Below are 16,663 nucleotides of genomic sequence, written 5' to 3' on the forward strand. Positions count from 1 at the left end.
AAATCGATCTTGAAATTTTTTTTTTTTTTCGATCTTGAAATTTAAAAAATATGTTAAAATAATATATGCAATATAATATATATAATAACATAATACAAAATAAACTTTCCTATTGCCTGTCTAAAATCAGACTTTTTGTTTAAGGGCTTTGAATTCAATTCAATTCTCCCAAGTTTTTTTTTTTAAATCAATCAATCAATTAATTTTCTGCAACATCGGGTCTTAGTTGCAGTGTGCGGGTTCCAGAGCGTGTGGGCTCTGTAGTTTGCAGCACGCAGTCTCTCTGGTTGTGAGGCGCTGGCTCAGCAGTTGCGGCAGGTGGGCTTAGTTGCCCTGCGGTATGTGGGATCTTAGTTCCCCGAATCAGGGATCAAACCCGCGTCCTCTGCACTGCAAGATGGATTCTTAACCACTGGACCACCAGGGAAATTCCTCTCCCAAGTTTTAAGAATGTGGAAGTTAAACTCTACAATATTACTTGAAGAAAAGTTTCCAGAATATGATATATATCTGTCACAAACTGCCCCTAAAACAAAGGGGAGCTATTCTTACTAGTTCAGAAAAATTTGGATATTTTTGGGTTTTTTTACTTTTATTTTTAAATAGTTTTTATTGGAGTATAGTTAATTCACAATGTTGTGTTAGTTTCAGGTGTACAGCAAAGTGAATCAGTTGTACATATATTATACATATATCCACTCTTTTATAGATTCTTTTCCCAAACAGGTCATTACAGAGTATCGAGTAGAGTTCCAGATGTTTTTAAAAAGTAGATTTTACAGAGATTAAAATTGAAATGGTTGTGGAACCAGAAGGAAAATCCGACAGAAAAACTTTTCTATAATTTGTTCAAGCTGAAGATTCTCATATTTTATTTAAAAAGTACAAAATGGAGTCATAGAGTCACCAAAAAATAATAGTGTGTTTTGACCGTTGAGTAATGAGGCTGATTTTTTTCATGAGATTTAAGAGTCACATAGAGTATAAGACTAAAAATATGTGTCTTTTCCTCAGCCAGGAGCAACAGAGTGAGACCAGCCAAGAAGAGTGAGTCATATGACCGCAGTTTGACACAGTTGCCAATGCTGTTTTCCATTTCATGTGTCCTCTGGAAGGGTGAAAGTGGAAAAGCAGACCCAGTTGTGAAGTTTAGCTTTTTCACATTCTGCCAGCTACCCTATATGTTGTATTAGGACTAGAAATGGGACTTTAGTTCTAATACCTAAATTTCCCCTCTATCCAAGTTCTTAAAATGTGTTGAAAATAGAGAGCATTGTGAAGTTAATTTCTCCTTATGTCATTGGACAGTCTAACTTGGTATTTTGTTCTCTCAATGACTTTAATTAAAATTATACTAACACAACAATGTAAAGCAATTATACTCCAATAAAGATGTAAAAAAATATATATATAGTATTCACAGGAAAAAAAGAAATTCGGAGTTAAAAAGAATATCATGAAAGGGCAGTGCTTTTATAGAAACAATTTAAACTGGACTGACTGTCCACCGTCTCAGTATACTTGCTAAGGAAGCTAAGGGCTCATTTAATTTTCGTGTTAGCTTTGCTTCAAAAACCAACAGCCACATTCCCAGGACATGGTCAGCCCTTAATCAAATAAAATGTTTACTGATTTTCCACTTGGTCCTTCCACTCAGCTGCTAAGCACATAGACGGTTCTGAAGAAATTAGACTTTCATTGAATGTATGTGTCATATCAATGCACCACTGCCAACTTGAAGAAACTTAGAGTAACGCCTAAGATTTATTGAGTGTTTATAAATGGGGCCAGAAGCTTTGCATGAATTACCTCATGTAATCTTCAGGACAGTTCTGAGTATTATAAGCAATTTTAATTTGCAGATAAGGACACAGGCTTAGGAAAGTTATGAAACTTGTCTCAGGTCAGTCAAAGGGATACACAGCTGTATGTTTGCATCTGCTGAGTAATATCTGGGGTTTCTGGGACTCCAGTGCCAGAAAGATCCTGAAAAATGCAGACTTGGATGATAGGGATGGAAAAGAAGGTGTGCTAAAATCAGGTCCCAGAGGCTCAGTCCTAATCTTGCCTTCCTGACCAGGGACAATCTTGACCAGGCCTGTCTGATCACACTTCAAGGAATATGGCTCGTGGCAGGTTCTCAGAGCAAACTTAACTCTACACAAGCCAGGGACAGGTGTGAGGAGAGGGGACTGAGAAATGGAAGACGTGGGAACGCTGTCCAGACGGGGGAAAGAGAGGCGGTGGGCCTCCAGGCAGGTACCCCTTTGCAGCCCACACAGGCGCCAGACACTGACATGAAAAAGCAGCGAGCTCCGGGAGAGGCCCTCCTGCGCCGCCCGAACGCTAGGCCAAGGTTTATCCCTGACCTTGGTATGTATAGACAGATACCCGCGATAGCTCAAAGCCGAGGAGCTGCGGCGGCAAAGGCGCGCAACACGACGGTCTGGAATACGCCCGACGCGAGGAAGCATCCGAGCGCGGCCGGAACGGCACTTTACCCGCGATCCGCCCCGGCCGCCGGCCCCTCCCAGCATCTCTTCTCCGTCAGCCGGAGCCCGGCCCCGGAGGTCCCAGGACGTCACAGAAGCGCGTTCGAGCCTGCAGCCCGCCCCCTGCGCGCCTTTCTCTTCCTCCCGTTCGGTGACGCGGAGGCCCGGGCCGCGCCTGCTGACACACTCACTCGCTTGCTTCGGCCCGGCCTGCGACTACCCCCCAGCCCAACCATGGCGGCACTCACACGCCTCTCCTCCCGCCTGCGGTTCTGCCCCTCCGCCCGCCGCCCCGGGGGCGCCTGGTCCAAGGTAAAAGTGCGGGTGAAGAGCAAGGCCGCGTGTCGAACGAGTGCGGACGAAACCCCGAGTGGTGCCAGCGTTTTCTCCTCTGCCCGTACGCACCCGCTCCAGTCCGGGAGCCGGCATCCAGGGCCCCGAGACACGACGACGCCTTCCTTGCCTGGCCGCTCTGCCGCATGGCCTCCTTGGCTTGGTTCTGCACCTGCTTTCCCGATGGGGCGAAACGAGGCAAAGAAGCGCGCAGAGAGGCTGAGGGGCAGGAGGACGCCTGGCAGCGTCGCCGCGCCCTTCGGGGCTCGCTCGCGTCCTTCCCGGCACGCGTCTCCGCTTCCTTGGCAGCCTTCTGGGAAGGGGCTCTGGCGGCCTAAACGGGACGAGGAGGGTTCGCTTGTTTAAAGGGGGCAAGGGGCGACGGCTGTAGCTGGTAGGTTTGCGCTCCGATTTGGGGATCTCGGGGCAGGGGCGCCTCTAGAGGCCCGGAACCCAGCGCTGCGCTAGCCAGGGGTCGGCTTGCGTTCACCGCCAAGGGGATGGGACGCTGCGCCCCACCTCCCGGATAGGGCTGCGCCGCACCTCTGCGGTGGGACGGGGAACCCGGACTGGAGCCCTTGCCTGGGCGTTTTTTACCTCCCCACGCGGAGGAGCCTGTAGAGGATAGGCGGTGGCTAGAGCGCGGGCTTTGGGCACCGGCGCCCCTTCTTCCAAGGCTCCTCCGGATTTCCGATCTCAAAGCCTTTTGCAAACCTTGTTCCGCCTTCACTGCAAACATGTTACGAGTGGTAGTATCTTGAGGCATTCGCGCCGCGATTGTTGGCTGATGTGTGGTCTTTTTTTGCCCCATGCTCTGTGCCCGCCTGTAAGCCCACGTCCCGGTGCGGTTCCTATTCCGAGTCCTCGGGTAGGACCAGAGCTCTGAGTCTTGGAGGGTGGCTTACCTTGGCTACGTCCATCACCACGGGAGCCTTTTCCTTGGAAGAGACAAGGAAAAGTGATGTTTTTACTTAGCGTTTTGAATAATAGTTCCGAGCTTAAAAGCGTGCCTTGCACACTTGAGTACTCACAGGGAACTCCTGCCCCGTCCCATTGCTCTCCCTTCTTCCCCACGTCCACTCTCTGAGAGCGGTGAACGCAGAGGGGCCACCAAGCCCCGTAGGTAAGTGCTAGGATGATTTAGACCTGGACCGGTTTACTCATAAATGCTTCTTAGGAAGCATTTTGATAATTGCAGATAGCTTTGGATATGTAAAGCATTATTAAAAGGGAACTTGACCTTCAGTCAGATTGCTGTGGGCGCTGAAACTAATGCAAATCAGGACACAGCGATATCCTTGGGCCAAGGTCAATATCATTCCTTCTTTTGACAGTTACTTATTTACCTAAGTGTAACTTACTCATTTTCTTCAGTATATTGTTAAACTATTCCCGAAACCCAGCAAACCTCTTCTTAGATGGCCGAGCTACAAATTACGGGGTTTTCTGTATCTCATCTCTCCTTTCAGGTTTATCATAGGTCCAACTCCAGCTTCCCTGTGTTCCTTCGGTGCTTGGCACTTAGGGCTCTTACTGCTTATTTAGCCCTTAAATCCTTACCTCCTGCTTGCGTTAACTGTGACACTTGTGTACTTGTTTAACTTTTTGAATGTGTGTACATTGTCTTCATAACCAGATGAAATTTGCAGAGACCATATTGTATGCCGCATTCTCTGTCTCTCTCAACATTACACACTACCCTGCATAGAATAGACATTCAACACGTTTCATAGGTGGATGAGAGAACGCTGTGGGAAACTTATGTGGTAACCTTGAGAATTTTTCTGCTAAACATACCCAACAGGTAAAATGAGATAGGTTTTTTTCTTTTTTATTTATGATAAACATGTCTTTCAAACTTGAGTTTGCATCAGAATTACCTGGAGGCTTTATTAAATAGATTGCTGTGTTCATCCCCAGAATTTCTGATTTAGTAAGTCCTGGCTGGAGCCCCGTACTCTGCATTAATAAGTTCCCAGTTGATAATGCTTCAGGTCTGAGGACTGCACTTTCAGAGCCATTGCCATTGACTTCGACTAAAATAGACTGTTGACTTAAAAAATATATATATATGCACAATGTGAGAGTTGCGAGTTAAGTTTTATTTCGGGCAAAATGAGGACTGCAGCCCAGGAGACAGCATTTCAGATAACTCTGAAACTGCTCGGAGGAGTCCAGGGGAGGGGCCAGGATATTTAGAAGTTTTGCTACAAAGAGCAGGTAATTGGGAACGTCAAAAGATTGTTGTTAAATAAAGAAAACCAGATATCTCAAGTTAAGGAATTTAGCCCTTTTTTTCTCTGTATGGGAAGATGCAAGAGTCTGGGCTCACTGAAATCACTCCTTTGATATGCACCTGTCTGGGGCCTGTATTTTTACATCCTGAGTTTCCTCAGGGCTCCCTGCAGGGAGTGGCGGCAATCTGATGGCTGCTAGATGGTAGGTATTCTTTTCAGCCCTGAGTTTTTTCAGGGCTCATCAGCTCACATTGGAGGGCTTGCAATCGCTGGTGATGGTGACATTCTTTGTTTACTAATATGGCAGGAAATATTCAATTTCTCAACCTACTTATTCAGACTATCAAACTTTTAATTTCTAAGATTAAAAATATGTTTTTGTGTGTATGTGTGTGTTAAGACAGAATCAAATAACTCCTTGCTACTTGAGGGTAGGGAAGAGGAGAAAGCTGTAACTCAAGCCCTTTCCTTTCTATCCCCGCCTCTACTTACTTCCCCCGTGTTTGGGCAGTATGCCAGTGTATACCAAGCTCCTCATCTGACCTTGACCAAGGTTGAAATTTAAAAGGACGAAGGTCATTTGGGCAACCTATACCTTTGCAGGTCTCATTTGACTTTCAGTATAGTTCTCTTAAATTTTCTTTTGTATTAATTGACACTTTTTATGAAAGGAGTTTTTGGAGGAAGAAAAGAATGACAGAGCTCGTTTTTGCTGCTAAAAGGACCCCCTCGGGTTCTCTGTCTGGGAGACTGATAGGCCGTGGATGTGAGTTTACAACCTCATGGATGTGAGTTTACAACCTCGTTGGGCTGGTTAAGGGACAGCATCTCAGGAGTCAGGTGTCATTCTCTCTACCCCCTCTCTTTTTAGGTTGACTATATAATGAGAATAAAGGAGAGAGGATGTTGAGTATGAGTGATTGATTACAACACAATCGACTTTATTATTTTTTCCTGTCCATATTGTAGACGAAGTGTAAAGAGGGAGACAGTTTAAAACTGATGGTGAATGCTCGCTAGATAGCCTGATTTGCAACAAATAGTACACTGGGGTAAGACTAACCATGCCTCTCTTGCAGATAACAGTTTGCTACTTTTCTCCAGCATCCATAAACTTCAGGCCCCTTAGGGGAATGAGTTTTTTGTTGTGCTGTTCTTTACTTGTCCTTTCAGGAGGCATTCTTTGACACCCAAGATTGGATCAGGGTCCAAATATGTAGTATTTGTAGTATTGAGAGCAACAGTTGTGTCTTAATCCTTACTATCGATAGATTGAAATAAATAGTGCAGAACTTGGCACATAAATTTTGTCACAGTAAATATTTGTTGGTTGTGTTGCTATCAGAAATTGATGCTTGATGACACCGATATTGTGAATTTGAGTCCCAGTGTACAGGTTATCTACTTTCTTTCACTCTTCCGAGGGGCCGCAAATGACACAGAGTTTTCCTTATATAATAAAAGATATTGATCATAAGGGGATTCTGGTGATAATCTGTGGATAGAGTATGTCCATCCTACTCCTAAGATGAACTACTTACAGCCCAACTCTTTCAAAGATGAGCTAGTGAAATTGTATAGATAAAAATTGAATACATCGCTATACATGGAAAGCGAACGCATGTTTCCAAATGTTTATTCACTTAAAAATGTTTTTTAATGTTTTAGGGATGTGTTTGCTACTTTTCAACCAGCACACGTCGCCATACCAAATTTTATATGGATCCAGTGGAAGCGGTAAAAGACGTCCCTGATGGTGCAACAGTACTGGTTGGTGGTGAGTAATAGTATTGTTTTTCTTTTTATGGTAACAGCCTTATGTTTTTAGCAAAGCAGGGAAATTACAATGGCAAAGTATGTATATTAGAAATGCCAATTATTTTCTTGCTTAGTTAATAAATGCCAAATATTGGAAATGCCAATTATTTTATTACTTATTTATTCATTATCTTATTTTTATTTATTAATTACATATTATCTATTTTTTATTAGTGTCCCCTTCCTGAAAGCTCAGCAAGGTTTACCTTTTCTTTCCTTTTGTGTTTCTTTTTCTATTATTTTGAAAAGCTGATGCCTTAAATGGTGGTATCTTATTAGTAGTTTTGAAAAATCCGTAGATTCTTGGGAATTCATTGATCTCATCAGCCCACAGCTAGTCACTTTTTTTGCTTCTCCTCATTTTATGAGTTTGAGAGCACATATGCCTCTATCTATTAGTGAGTCTCCCAAGGTCTTTGCTTCTCTTTGTTTAGAATATCTTTTAGCACCACTCTCTCACACTCATAATTGCTTTACAATGGTGTGTTAGTTTCTGCTTTATAACAAAGTGAATCAGTTATACATGTACATATGTTCCCATATCTCTTGCCTCTTGTGTCTCCCTCCCTCCCACCCTCCCTATCCCACCCCTCTAGGTGGTCACAAACCACCTAGCTGATCTCCCTGTGTTATGCGGCTGCTTCCCACTAGCTATCTGTTTTACATTTGGTAGTGTATATATGTCCATGCCACTCTCTCAGTTTGTCACAGCTTACCCTTCCCCCTCCCCGTGTCCTCAAGTCCATTCTCTAGTAGGTCTGTGTCTTTATTCCTGTTTTACCCCTAGGTTCTTCATGACATTTTTTTTTCTTAAATTCCATATATATGTGTTAGCATACGGTATTTGCCTTTCTCTTTCTGACTGACTTTGCTCTGTATGACAGACTATAGGTCCATCCACCTCATTACAAATAGCTCGATTTCGTTTCTTTTTATGGCTGAGTAATATTCCATTGTATATATGTGGTACAGCTTCTTTATCCATTCATCCAATGATGGACACTTAGGTTGTTTCCATCTCCTGGCTATTGTAAATAGAGCTGCAATGAACATTTTGGTACATGACTCTTTTTGAATTATGGCTTTCTCAGGGTATATGCCCAGTAGTGGGATTGCTGGGTCATATGGTAGTTCTATTTGTAGTTTTTTAAGGAACCTCCATACTGTTCTCCATAGTGGCTGTACCAATTCACATTCCCACCAGCAGTGCAAGAGTGTTCCCTTTTCTCCACACCCTCTCCAGCATTTATTGTTTCTCGATTTTTTGATGATGGCCATTCTGACTGGTGTGAGATGATATCTCATTGTAGTTTTGATTTGCATTTCTCTAATGATTAATGATGTTGAGCATTCTTTCATGTGTTTGTTGCCAGTCTGTATATCTTCTTTGGAGAAATGTCTATTTAGGTCTTCTGCCCATTTTGTTTTTTTGTTATTGAGCTGCATGAGCTGCTTGTAAATTTTGGAAATTAATCCTTTGTCAGTTGCTTCATTTGCAAATATTTTCTCCCATTCTGAGGGTTGTCTTTTGGTCTTGTTTATGGTTCCCTTTGCTGTGCAAAAGCTTTGAAGTTTCATTAGGTCCCATTTGTTTATTATTGTTTTTATTTCCATTTCTCTAGGAGGTGGGTCAAAAAGGATCTTGCTGTGATTTATGTCCTAGAGTGTTCTGCCTATGTTTTCCTCTAAGAGTTTGATAGTTTCTGGCCTTACATTTAGGTCTTTAATCCATTTTGAGCTTATTTTTGTGTATCGTATTAGGGAGTGATCTAATCTCATACTTTTATATGTACCTGTCCAGTTTTCCCAGCACCACTTACTGAAGAGGCTGTCCTTTCTCCACTGTACATTCCTGCCTCCTTTATCAAAGATAAGGTGACCATATGTGCGTGGGTGTATCTCTGGGCTTTCTAGCCTGTTCCATTGATCTGTCTTTCTGTTTTTGTGCCAGTACCATACTGTCTTGATTACTGTAGCTTAGTCTGAAGTCAGGGAGCATGATTCCTCCAGCTCCGTTTTTCTTTCTCAAGATTGCTTTGGCTATTCGGAGTCTTTTGTGTTTCCATACGAATTGTGAAATTTTTTGTTGTAGTTCTGTGAAAAATGCCAGTGGTAATTTGGTAGGGATTGCATTGAATCTGTAGATTGCTTTGGGTAGTAGAGACATTTTCACAATGTTGATTCTTCCAATCGAAGAACATGGTATATCTCTCCATCTATTTGTATCATCTTTAATTTCTTTCATCAGTGTCTTATAATTTTCTGCATACAGGTCTTTTGCCTCCGTACGTGGGTTTATTCGTAGATTTTTTTTTTTTTTTTTTTGCGGTACACGGGCCTCTCACTGTCACAGCCCCTCCCATTGCAGAAGCACAGGCTCCATACGCACAGGGCCAACGGCCACGGCTCACGGGCCCAGCTGTTCTGTTGGCACACAGGATCCTCCCGGACCGGGGCACGAACCCGTGTCCCCTGCATCGGCAGGCGGACTCCCAACCACTGCGCCACCAGAGAAGCCCCTATTCCTAGATATTTTATTCTTTTTGTTGCAAGGGTAAATGGGAGTGTTTTCTTGATTTCACTTTCAGATTTTTCATCATTAGTGTATAGGAATGCCAGAGATTTCTGTGCATTAATTTTGTATCCTGATACTTTACCAAATTCACTGATTAGCTCTAGTAGTTTTCTGGTAGCATCTTTAGGATTCTCTATGTATAGTATCATGTCATCTGCAAACAGTGACAGCTTTACTTCTTCTTTTCCGATTTGGATTCCTTTTATTTCCTTTTCTTCTCTGATTGCTGTGGCTAAAACTTCCAAAACTATGTGGAATAAGAGAGGTGAGAGTGGGCAACCTTGTCTCGTTCCTGATCTTAGTGGAAATGCTTTCAGTTTTTCACCATTGAGGACGATGTTGGCTGTACGTTTGTCATATATGGCCTTTATTATGTTGAGGAAAGTTCCCTCTATGCCTACTTTCTGCAGGGTTTTTAATCATAAATGGGTGTTAAATTTTGTTGAAAGTTTTCTCTGCATCTATTGAGATGACCATAGGGTTTTTCTCCTTCAATTTGTTAATATGGTGTATCATGTTGATTGGTTTGCGTATATTGAAGAATCCTTGCATTCCTGGAATAAACCCCACTTGATCATGGTGTATGATCCTTTTAATGTGCTGTTGGATTCTGTTTGCTAGTATTTTGTTGAGGATTTTTGCATCTATGTTCATCAGTGATATAGGCCTGTAGTTTTCTTTCTTTGTGACATCCTTGTCTGGTTTTGGTATCAGGGTGATGGTGGCCTCGTAGAATGAGTTTGGGAGTGTTCCTCCCTCTGCTATATTTTGGAAGAGTTTGAGAAGGATAGGTGTTAGCTCTTCTCTAAATGTTTGGTAGAATTCGCCTGTGAAGCCATCTGATCCTGGGCTTTTGTCTGTTGGAAGATTTTTACTCACAGTTTCAATTTCAGTGCTTGTGATTGGTCTGTTCATATTTTCTATTTCTTCCTGATTCAGTCTCGGAAGGTTATGCATTTCTAAGTATTTGTCCATTTCTTCCAGGTTGTCCATTTTATTGGCATAGAGTTGCTTGTAGTAATCTCTTATGATCCTTTGTATTTCTGCAGTGTCAATTGTTACTTCTCCTTTTTCATTTCAAATTCTATTGATTTGAGTCTTCTCTGTTTTTTTCTAGATGAGTCTGGCTAATGGTTTATCAATTTTATTTATCTTCTCAAAGAACCAGCTTTTATTTTTATTGATCTTTGCTATTGCTTCCTTCATTTCTTTTTCGTTTATTTCTGATCTTATTTTTATGATTTCTTTCATTCTGCTAACTTTGGGGTTTATTTGTTCTTCTTTCTCTAATTGCTTTATGTGCAAGGTTAGGTTGTTTATTCGAGATGTTTGCTGTTTCTTAAGGTAGCATTGTATTGCTATAAACTTCCCTCTTAGAACTGCTTTTGCTGCATCCCATAGGTTTTGGGTCGTCATGCGTTCATTGTCATTTGTTTCTTGGTATTTTTTTTTTTTTTTTTTTTTTTTGCGTTACGCGGGCCTCTCCCGTTGCAGAGCATAGGCTCCGGACGCGCAGGCCCAGCAGCTCCGTGGCATGTGGGATCTTCCCAGACCGGGGCACGAACCCACGTCCCCTGCATCGGCAGGCGGACTCTCAACCACAGCGCCACCAGGGAAGCCCTCTTGGTATTTTTTTTATTTCCTTTTTGATTTCTTCAGTGATCACTTCGTTATTAAGTAGTGTATTGTTTAGCCTCCATGTGTTTGTATTTTTTACAGATCTTTTCCTGTAATTGATATCTAGTCTCATAGCGTTGTGGTCAGAAAAGATACTTGATACAGTTTCAATTTTCTTAAATTTACCAAGGCTTGATTTGTGACCCAAGATATGATCTATCCTGGAGAATGTTCCATGAGCACTTGAGAAAAATGTGTATTCTGTTGTTTTTGGATGGAATGTCCTATATATATCAATTAAGTCCATCTTGTTTAATGTATCATTTAAAGCTTGTGTTTCCTTATTTAGTTTCATTTTGGATGATCTGTCCATTGGTGAAAGTGGAGTGTTAAAGTCCCCTACTATGAGTGTGTTACTGTCGATTTCCCCTTTTATGGCTGTTAGTATTTGCCTTATGTATTGAAGTGCTCCTGTGTTGGGTGCATAAATATTTACAATTCTTATATCTTCTTCTTGGATCGATCCCTTGATCATTATGTAGTGTGCTTCTTTGTCTCTTCTAATAGTCTTTATTTTAAAGTCTATTTTGTCTGATATGAGATTTGCTACTCCAGCTTTCTTTTGGTTTCCATTTGCATGGAATATCTTTTTCCATCCCCTCACTTTCAGTCTGTACGTGTCCCTAGGTCTGAAGTGGGTCTTCTGTAGACAACATCTATACGGGTCTTGGTTTTGTATCCATTCAGCCAGTCTGTGTCTTTTGGTGGGAGCATTTAATCCATTTACGTTAAGGTAATTATTGATATGTATGTTCCCATTCCCATTTTCTTAATTGTTTTGGGTTTGTTATTATAGGTCTTTTCCTTCTCTTGTGTTTCTTGTCTAGAGAAGGTCCTTTAGCATTTGTTAAAAAGCTGGTTTGGTGGTGCTGAACTCTCTCAGCTTTTGCTTTTCTGTAAAGGTTTAATTTCTCCATCAAAACTGAATGAGATCCTTGCTGGGTAGAGTAATCTTGGTTGTAGTTTTTTCTCCTTCATCACTTTAAATATGTCCTGCCAGTCCCTTCTGTCTTGCAGAGTTTCTGCTGAAAGATCAGCAGTTAACCTTATGGAGATTCCCTTGTGTGTTATTTTTTGTTTTTCCCTTGCTGATTTTAATATGTTTTCTTTGTATTTAATTTTTGACAGTTTGATTAATATGTGTCTTGGCATGTTTCTCCTTGGATTTATCCTGTATTGGACTCTCTGTGCTTCCTGGACTTGATTAACTATTTCCTTTCCCATATTAGGGAAGTTTTCAACTATAATCTCTTCAAATATTTTCTCAGTCCCTTTCTTTTTCTCTTCTTCTTCTGGAACCCCTATAATTCGAATGTTGGTGCATTCATTGTTGTCCCAGCGGTCTCTGAGACTGTCCTCAGATCTTTTCATTATTTTTTCTTTATTCTGCTCTGCAGTAGTTATTTCCACTGTTTTATATTCCAGGTCACTTATCCGTTCTTCTGCCTCAGTTATTCTGCTATTGATCCCTTCCAGAGTATTTTGAATTTCATTTATTGTGTTGTTCATCGTTGCTTGTTTCATCTTTAGTTCTTCTATGTCCTTGTTAAAAGTTTCTTGCATTTTGTCTATTCTATTTCCAAGATTTTGGATCATCTTTACTATCATTATTCTGAATTCTTTTTCAGGTAGACTGCCTATTTCCTCTTCTTTTGTTCCGTCTGGTGGGTTTTTATCTTGCTCCTTCATCTGCTGTGTGTTTTTCTGTCTTCTCATTTTGCTTATCTTACTGTGTTTGGGGTCTCCTTTTTGCAGGTTGCAGGTTCATAGTTCCCATTGTTTTTGTTGTCTGTCCCCAGTGGCTTAAGTTTGTTCAGTAGGTTGTGTAGGCTTCCTGGTGGAGGGGACTAGTGCCTGTGTTCTGGTAGATAAGGCTGGATCTTGTCTTTCTGGTGGGCAGGTCCACGTCCGGTGGTGTGTTTTGGGGTGTCTGTGGCCTTATTATTATTTTAGGCAGCCTCTCTGCTAATGGGTGGGGTTGTGTTCTTGTCTTGCTAGTTGTTTGGCCTAGGGTGTCCAGCACCGTAGCTTTCTGGTCGTTGAGTGAAGCTGGGTGTTGGTGTTGAGATGGAGATCTCTGGGAGATTTTCGCTGTTTGATATTATGTGGAGCTGGGAGGTCTCTTGTGGACTAGTGTCCTGAAGTTGGCTCTCCCACCTCAGAGGCCCAGCACTGCCTCCTGGCTGCAGCACCAAGACCCTTTCATCCACGTGGCTCAGAATAAAAGGGAGAAAAATTAGAAAGAAAGAAAGAGGCTAAAAGAAAATAAAGTAAGGTAAAATAAAATAAAGTTATTAAATAAAAAAGTATTAGGAAAAAGAAATTTTTTAAGTAAAAAAAAAAAAAAAAACCAAAGAAAAACGGACGTATAGAACCCTAGGAGAAATGGTGAAAGCAAAGCTATACAGACAAAATCTCCCACAGAAGCAGACACTCACAAAAAGAGGAAAAGGGGAAAAAATAATAAATCTTGCTCTCAAAGTCCACCTCCGCAATTTGGGATGATTTCTTGTGTATTCAGGTATTCCTCAGATGCAAGGTACATCAAGTTGATTGTGGAGATTTAATCCACTGCTCCTGAGGCTGCTGGGAGAGATTTCCCTTTCTCTTCTTTGTTTGCAAAGCTCCCGCGGTTCAGCTTTGGATTTGGCCCCGCTTCTGCGTGTAGGTCGCCAGAGGGCTTCTGTTCTTCGCTCAGACAGGATGGGGTTAAAGGAACCGCTGACTCGGGGGCTCTGGCTCACTCAGGCCCGTGGGAGAGAGGGCCACGGAGTGCGGGGCAAGCCTGCAGCGGCAGAGGCCGGCGTGACGTTGCACCAGCCTGAGGCGCGCCGTGCATTCTCGCGGGGAAGTTGTCCCTGGATCCTGGGACCCTGACAGTGGCGGGCTGCACAGGCTTCCCGGAAGGGATGTGTGGATAGTGACCTGTGCTCGCACACAGGCTTCTTGGTGGTGGTAGCAGCAGCCTTAGCGTCTCATGCCCTTCTCTGGGGTCTGCTCTGTTAGCCGCGGTTCGCGCCCGTCTCTGGATCTCCTTTAAGCAGCTCTCTTAATCCCCTCTCCTTGAGCACCAGGAAACAAAGAGGGAAGAAAAAGTCTCTTGCCTCTTCGGCAGGTCCAGACTTTTTCCCAGACTCCCTCCTGTCTAGCCATGGTGCACTAACCCCTTCAAGCTGTGTTCACACTGATCCTACCGAAGCCCGAGCCTCAGCTCCCAGACCCGCGCACCCCGGTGTTGCGCAGACTAGCCTCTCAGTATGGTTAATGCTGGTCGCCACCGATCCTCTGTGCAGGTATCTCCCTGCTTTTCCCTCCGCAACCCTGTGGCTGTGCTCTCCTCCGCGGCCCTGAAGCTCCCCTCCTCCGCCACCCGCAGTCTCCGCCCGCGAAGGGGCTTCTAGTGTGTGGAAACCTTTCCTCCTTCACTGGTCCCTCCCACTGGTGCAGGGCCCGTCCCTATTCTTTGTCTCTGTTTTTTCTTTTTTGTTTTGCCCTACCCAGGTACGTGGGGAGTTTCTTGCCTTTTGGGAGGTCTGAGGTCTTCCTCTAGCGTTCAGTAGGTGTTCTGTAGCAGTTGTTCCACGTGTAGAAGTATTTCTGATGTATCTGTGGGGCGGAAGGTGATCCCCGCGTCTTACTCTTCTGTCATCTTCCCCCTCTCTCTATCCTGATTCTTATAATGTACATTTCTTTGGATTTCTTGGCCTTGGTCACAAAAATCAAGGCTTATTTTTAAGCCTGCTCTTCATTCATTCATTCATTCAACTCAGCAGTCATTGGACTTTAGACCCAATACCATTTGAGGAATTGTGGAAGATGTAAGGAAATGAGTCATTGGCTTAGGCTTCTAGATCTGCAAAATCAACTCAGGCATATAAAAGAAACATGCTTGAAAAAGTGACTGTACAAAGGTTCAATTTTAAAGTGGGAAAATAATAGATATGTAGTTAAGTGCAAGAAGAACAACGTGTAGCCGTATTAGCATGTTGCACTTGGCCCTATACTTATGAATCAAGACTTGACAGTGATGTCTGGTACTATATAACGATGTAAAACATTTGGATACAGCTGTATGACTATTTATTTTATCTTTTCTCATGTTAATTTGTGCTTTTATTTGCCAGTAGACTTAACCAACGTGGCCTGCCAACTTTTTTGATCTAAAAGACACATTTTACATCACAATCCAACAAACACACACACATATAAAACATGTGTACATATATAAGTGAAACAGAAGTTTTGCCAAAAATGTCTATCCTGAGTGTTAATTCTTTTTTTTTTTTTGAGACTTTTTTTTAAGCAGTTTTAGGTTTACAACAAAATGGACAGGAAGGTACAGAAATTCCCCATGACCCGCCTCCCCACACATGCATAGCTATTATCAAGAGTGGTAGCTTTTTTTTTTTCTTAAGCCAGGGATGAACTGCCTTGGCACATCATAATCAACAAGTTCACAGTTCATCTTAAGTTTCACTTTAACGAAGTGAATAGTGTTGCATGTTCTATGGGTTTGGACAAAAGTATAATGACATATATCCATCATTATAATGTCATACAAAGTATGTCACTGCTCATAAAAACTTATGTACTCTGTGTATTCATCTCCCCCCTCCCCTCAAATTCCTGGCACCAGGAATTTGATCTTTTTATTGTGTATTTATTAAGTTGCTGAGATATGCCTGTGCATTTTGCTTAGTAGGTCTAATAATGTGTTGGTATATTTTCTTTTTTATTAAAAAGAATGACACATACATTCCCTAAAAGAACATTACCCTCTACACAAATTGTTTATCTTTTTGGCTTATTATAGGTTTTGGGTTATGTGGAATTCCAGAGAATCTTATAGGAGCTTTGCTAAAGACTGGAGTAAAAGGACTAACTGCAGTCAGCAACAATGCAGGGTAAGCGTGCATTTTTAAAACAATTGACTTGAAAGAAATGACAGTCCTTCATGATACTGAAATGAAGTCTATCAGTGAAATGAAAAATTTCCCTATTGACAAGAGCAGTATGCTCGAGGATCAAAAGATAATGTTAATTGGGATTTCCGCCACAGTCCAGTGGTTAAGACTCCGCGCTTCCACTGCAGGGGGCATGGGTTTGATCAGGGAAACCAAGATCCTGCAATGAAAAAAAAAAGTATGTTCACATTGAGTCCTTCATTTTAAAATTTAAAGAGGTTCCTTTATGTTGTATGTTATTGTAGATCTTTATTTATAAAGGAAGATGGACATCCGTTTGAAATCTGTTTCAAGTCTTCTTTTGGTTATGCCCTTACCCTAGATGATACATAAAGAATACCGTCAATCATTACAAATGTTGCTGGTCTTGGTAAAAGGAGGAGGGTATGCAGCTGGCACTTAAGCCAGTAAGCTCACATATCAAAATGGTCAAAGATGAGCCATAACATTTTAATGATGAATGGCCTGCATATTAAGATATATTTAGTTATCAAGGAAAAAGCTATTTTTGTGCAAAATGGTAAATTGTCAGCTCTCTTTTAATAATGAAAGACTTTAAAGATCTTA

General features: G+C 42.1%; 1 protein-coding gene across 2 annotated transcripts in view; it reads left to right on the plus strand.

Annotated features, from left to right (window-relative positions):
* The first annotated feature begins 2,632 nt into the window (after positions 1 to 2,632).
* Positions 2,633 to 16,663, plus strand: part of OXCT1 (3-oxoacid CoA-transferase 1) — a 143,206-nt gene continuing 129,175 nt past the window's right edge. The window contains exons 1-3 of one of the 2 annotated variants that reach the window (XM_027101194.1): positions 2,633 to 2,804; positions 6,731 to 6,839; positions 15,946 to 16,036. In XM_027101194.1, coding sequence (XP_026956995.1) covers positions 2,727 to 2,804; positions 6,731 to 6,839; positions 15,946 to 16,036 — 278 coding nt within the window. In that variant the 5' untranslated portion in view covers positions 2,633 to 2,726. Of the gene's footprint in view, positions 2,805 to 2,846; positions 3,220 to 6,730; positions 6,840 to 15,945; positions 16,037 to 16,663 lie in introns of those variants that run through there. The other variant, XM_027101195.1, reaches the window with a different exon arrangement.

This window comes from Aethalodelphis obliquidens, unplaced genomic scaffold (genome assembly GCF_003676395.1).
Source record: "Aethalodelphis obliquidens isolate GAN/ISIS:26980383/991018 unplaced genomic scaffold, ASM367639v1 scaffold4, whole genome shotgun sequence".
In the NCBI taxonomy this organism is placed as follows: domain Eukaryota; kingdom Metazoa; phylum Chordata; class Mammalia; order Artiodactyla; family Delphinidae; genus Aethalodelphis; species Aethalodelphis obliquidens.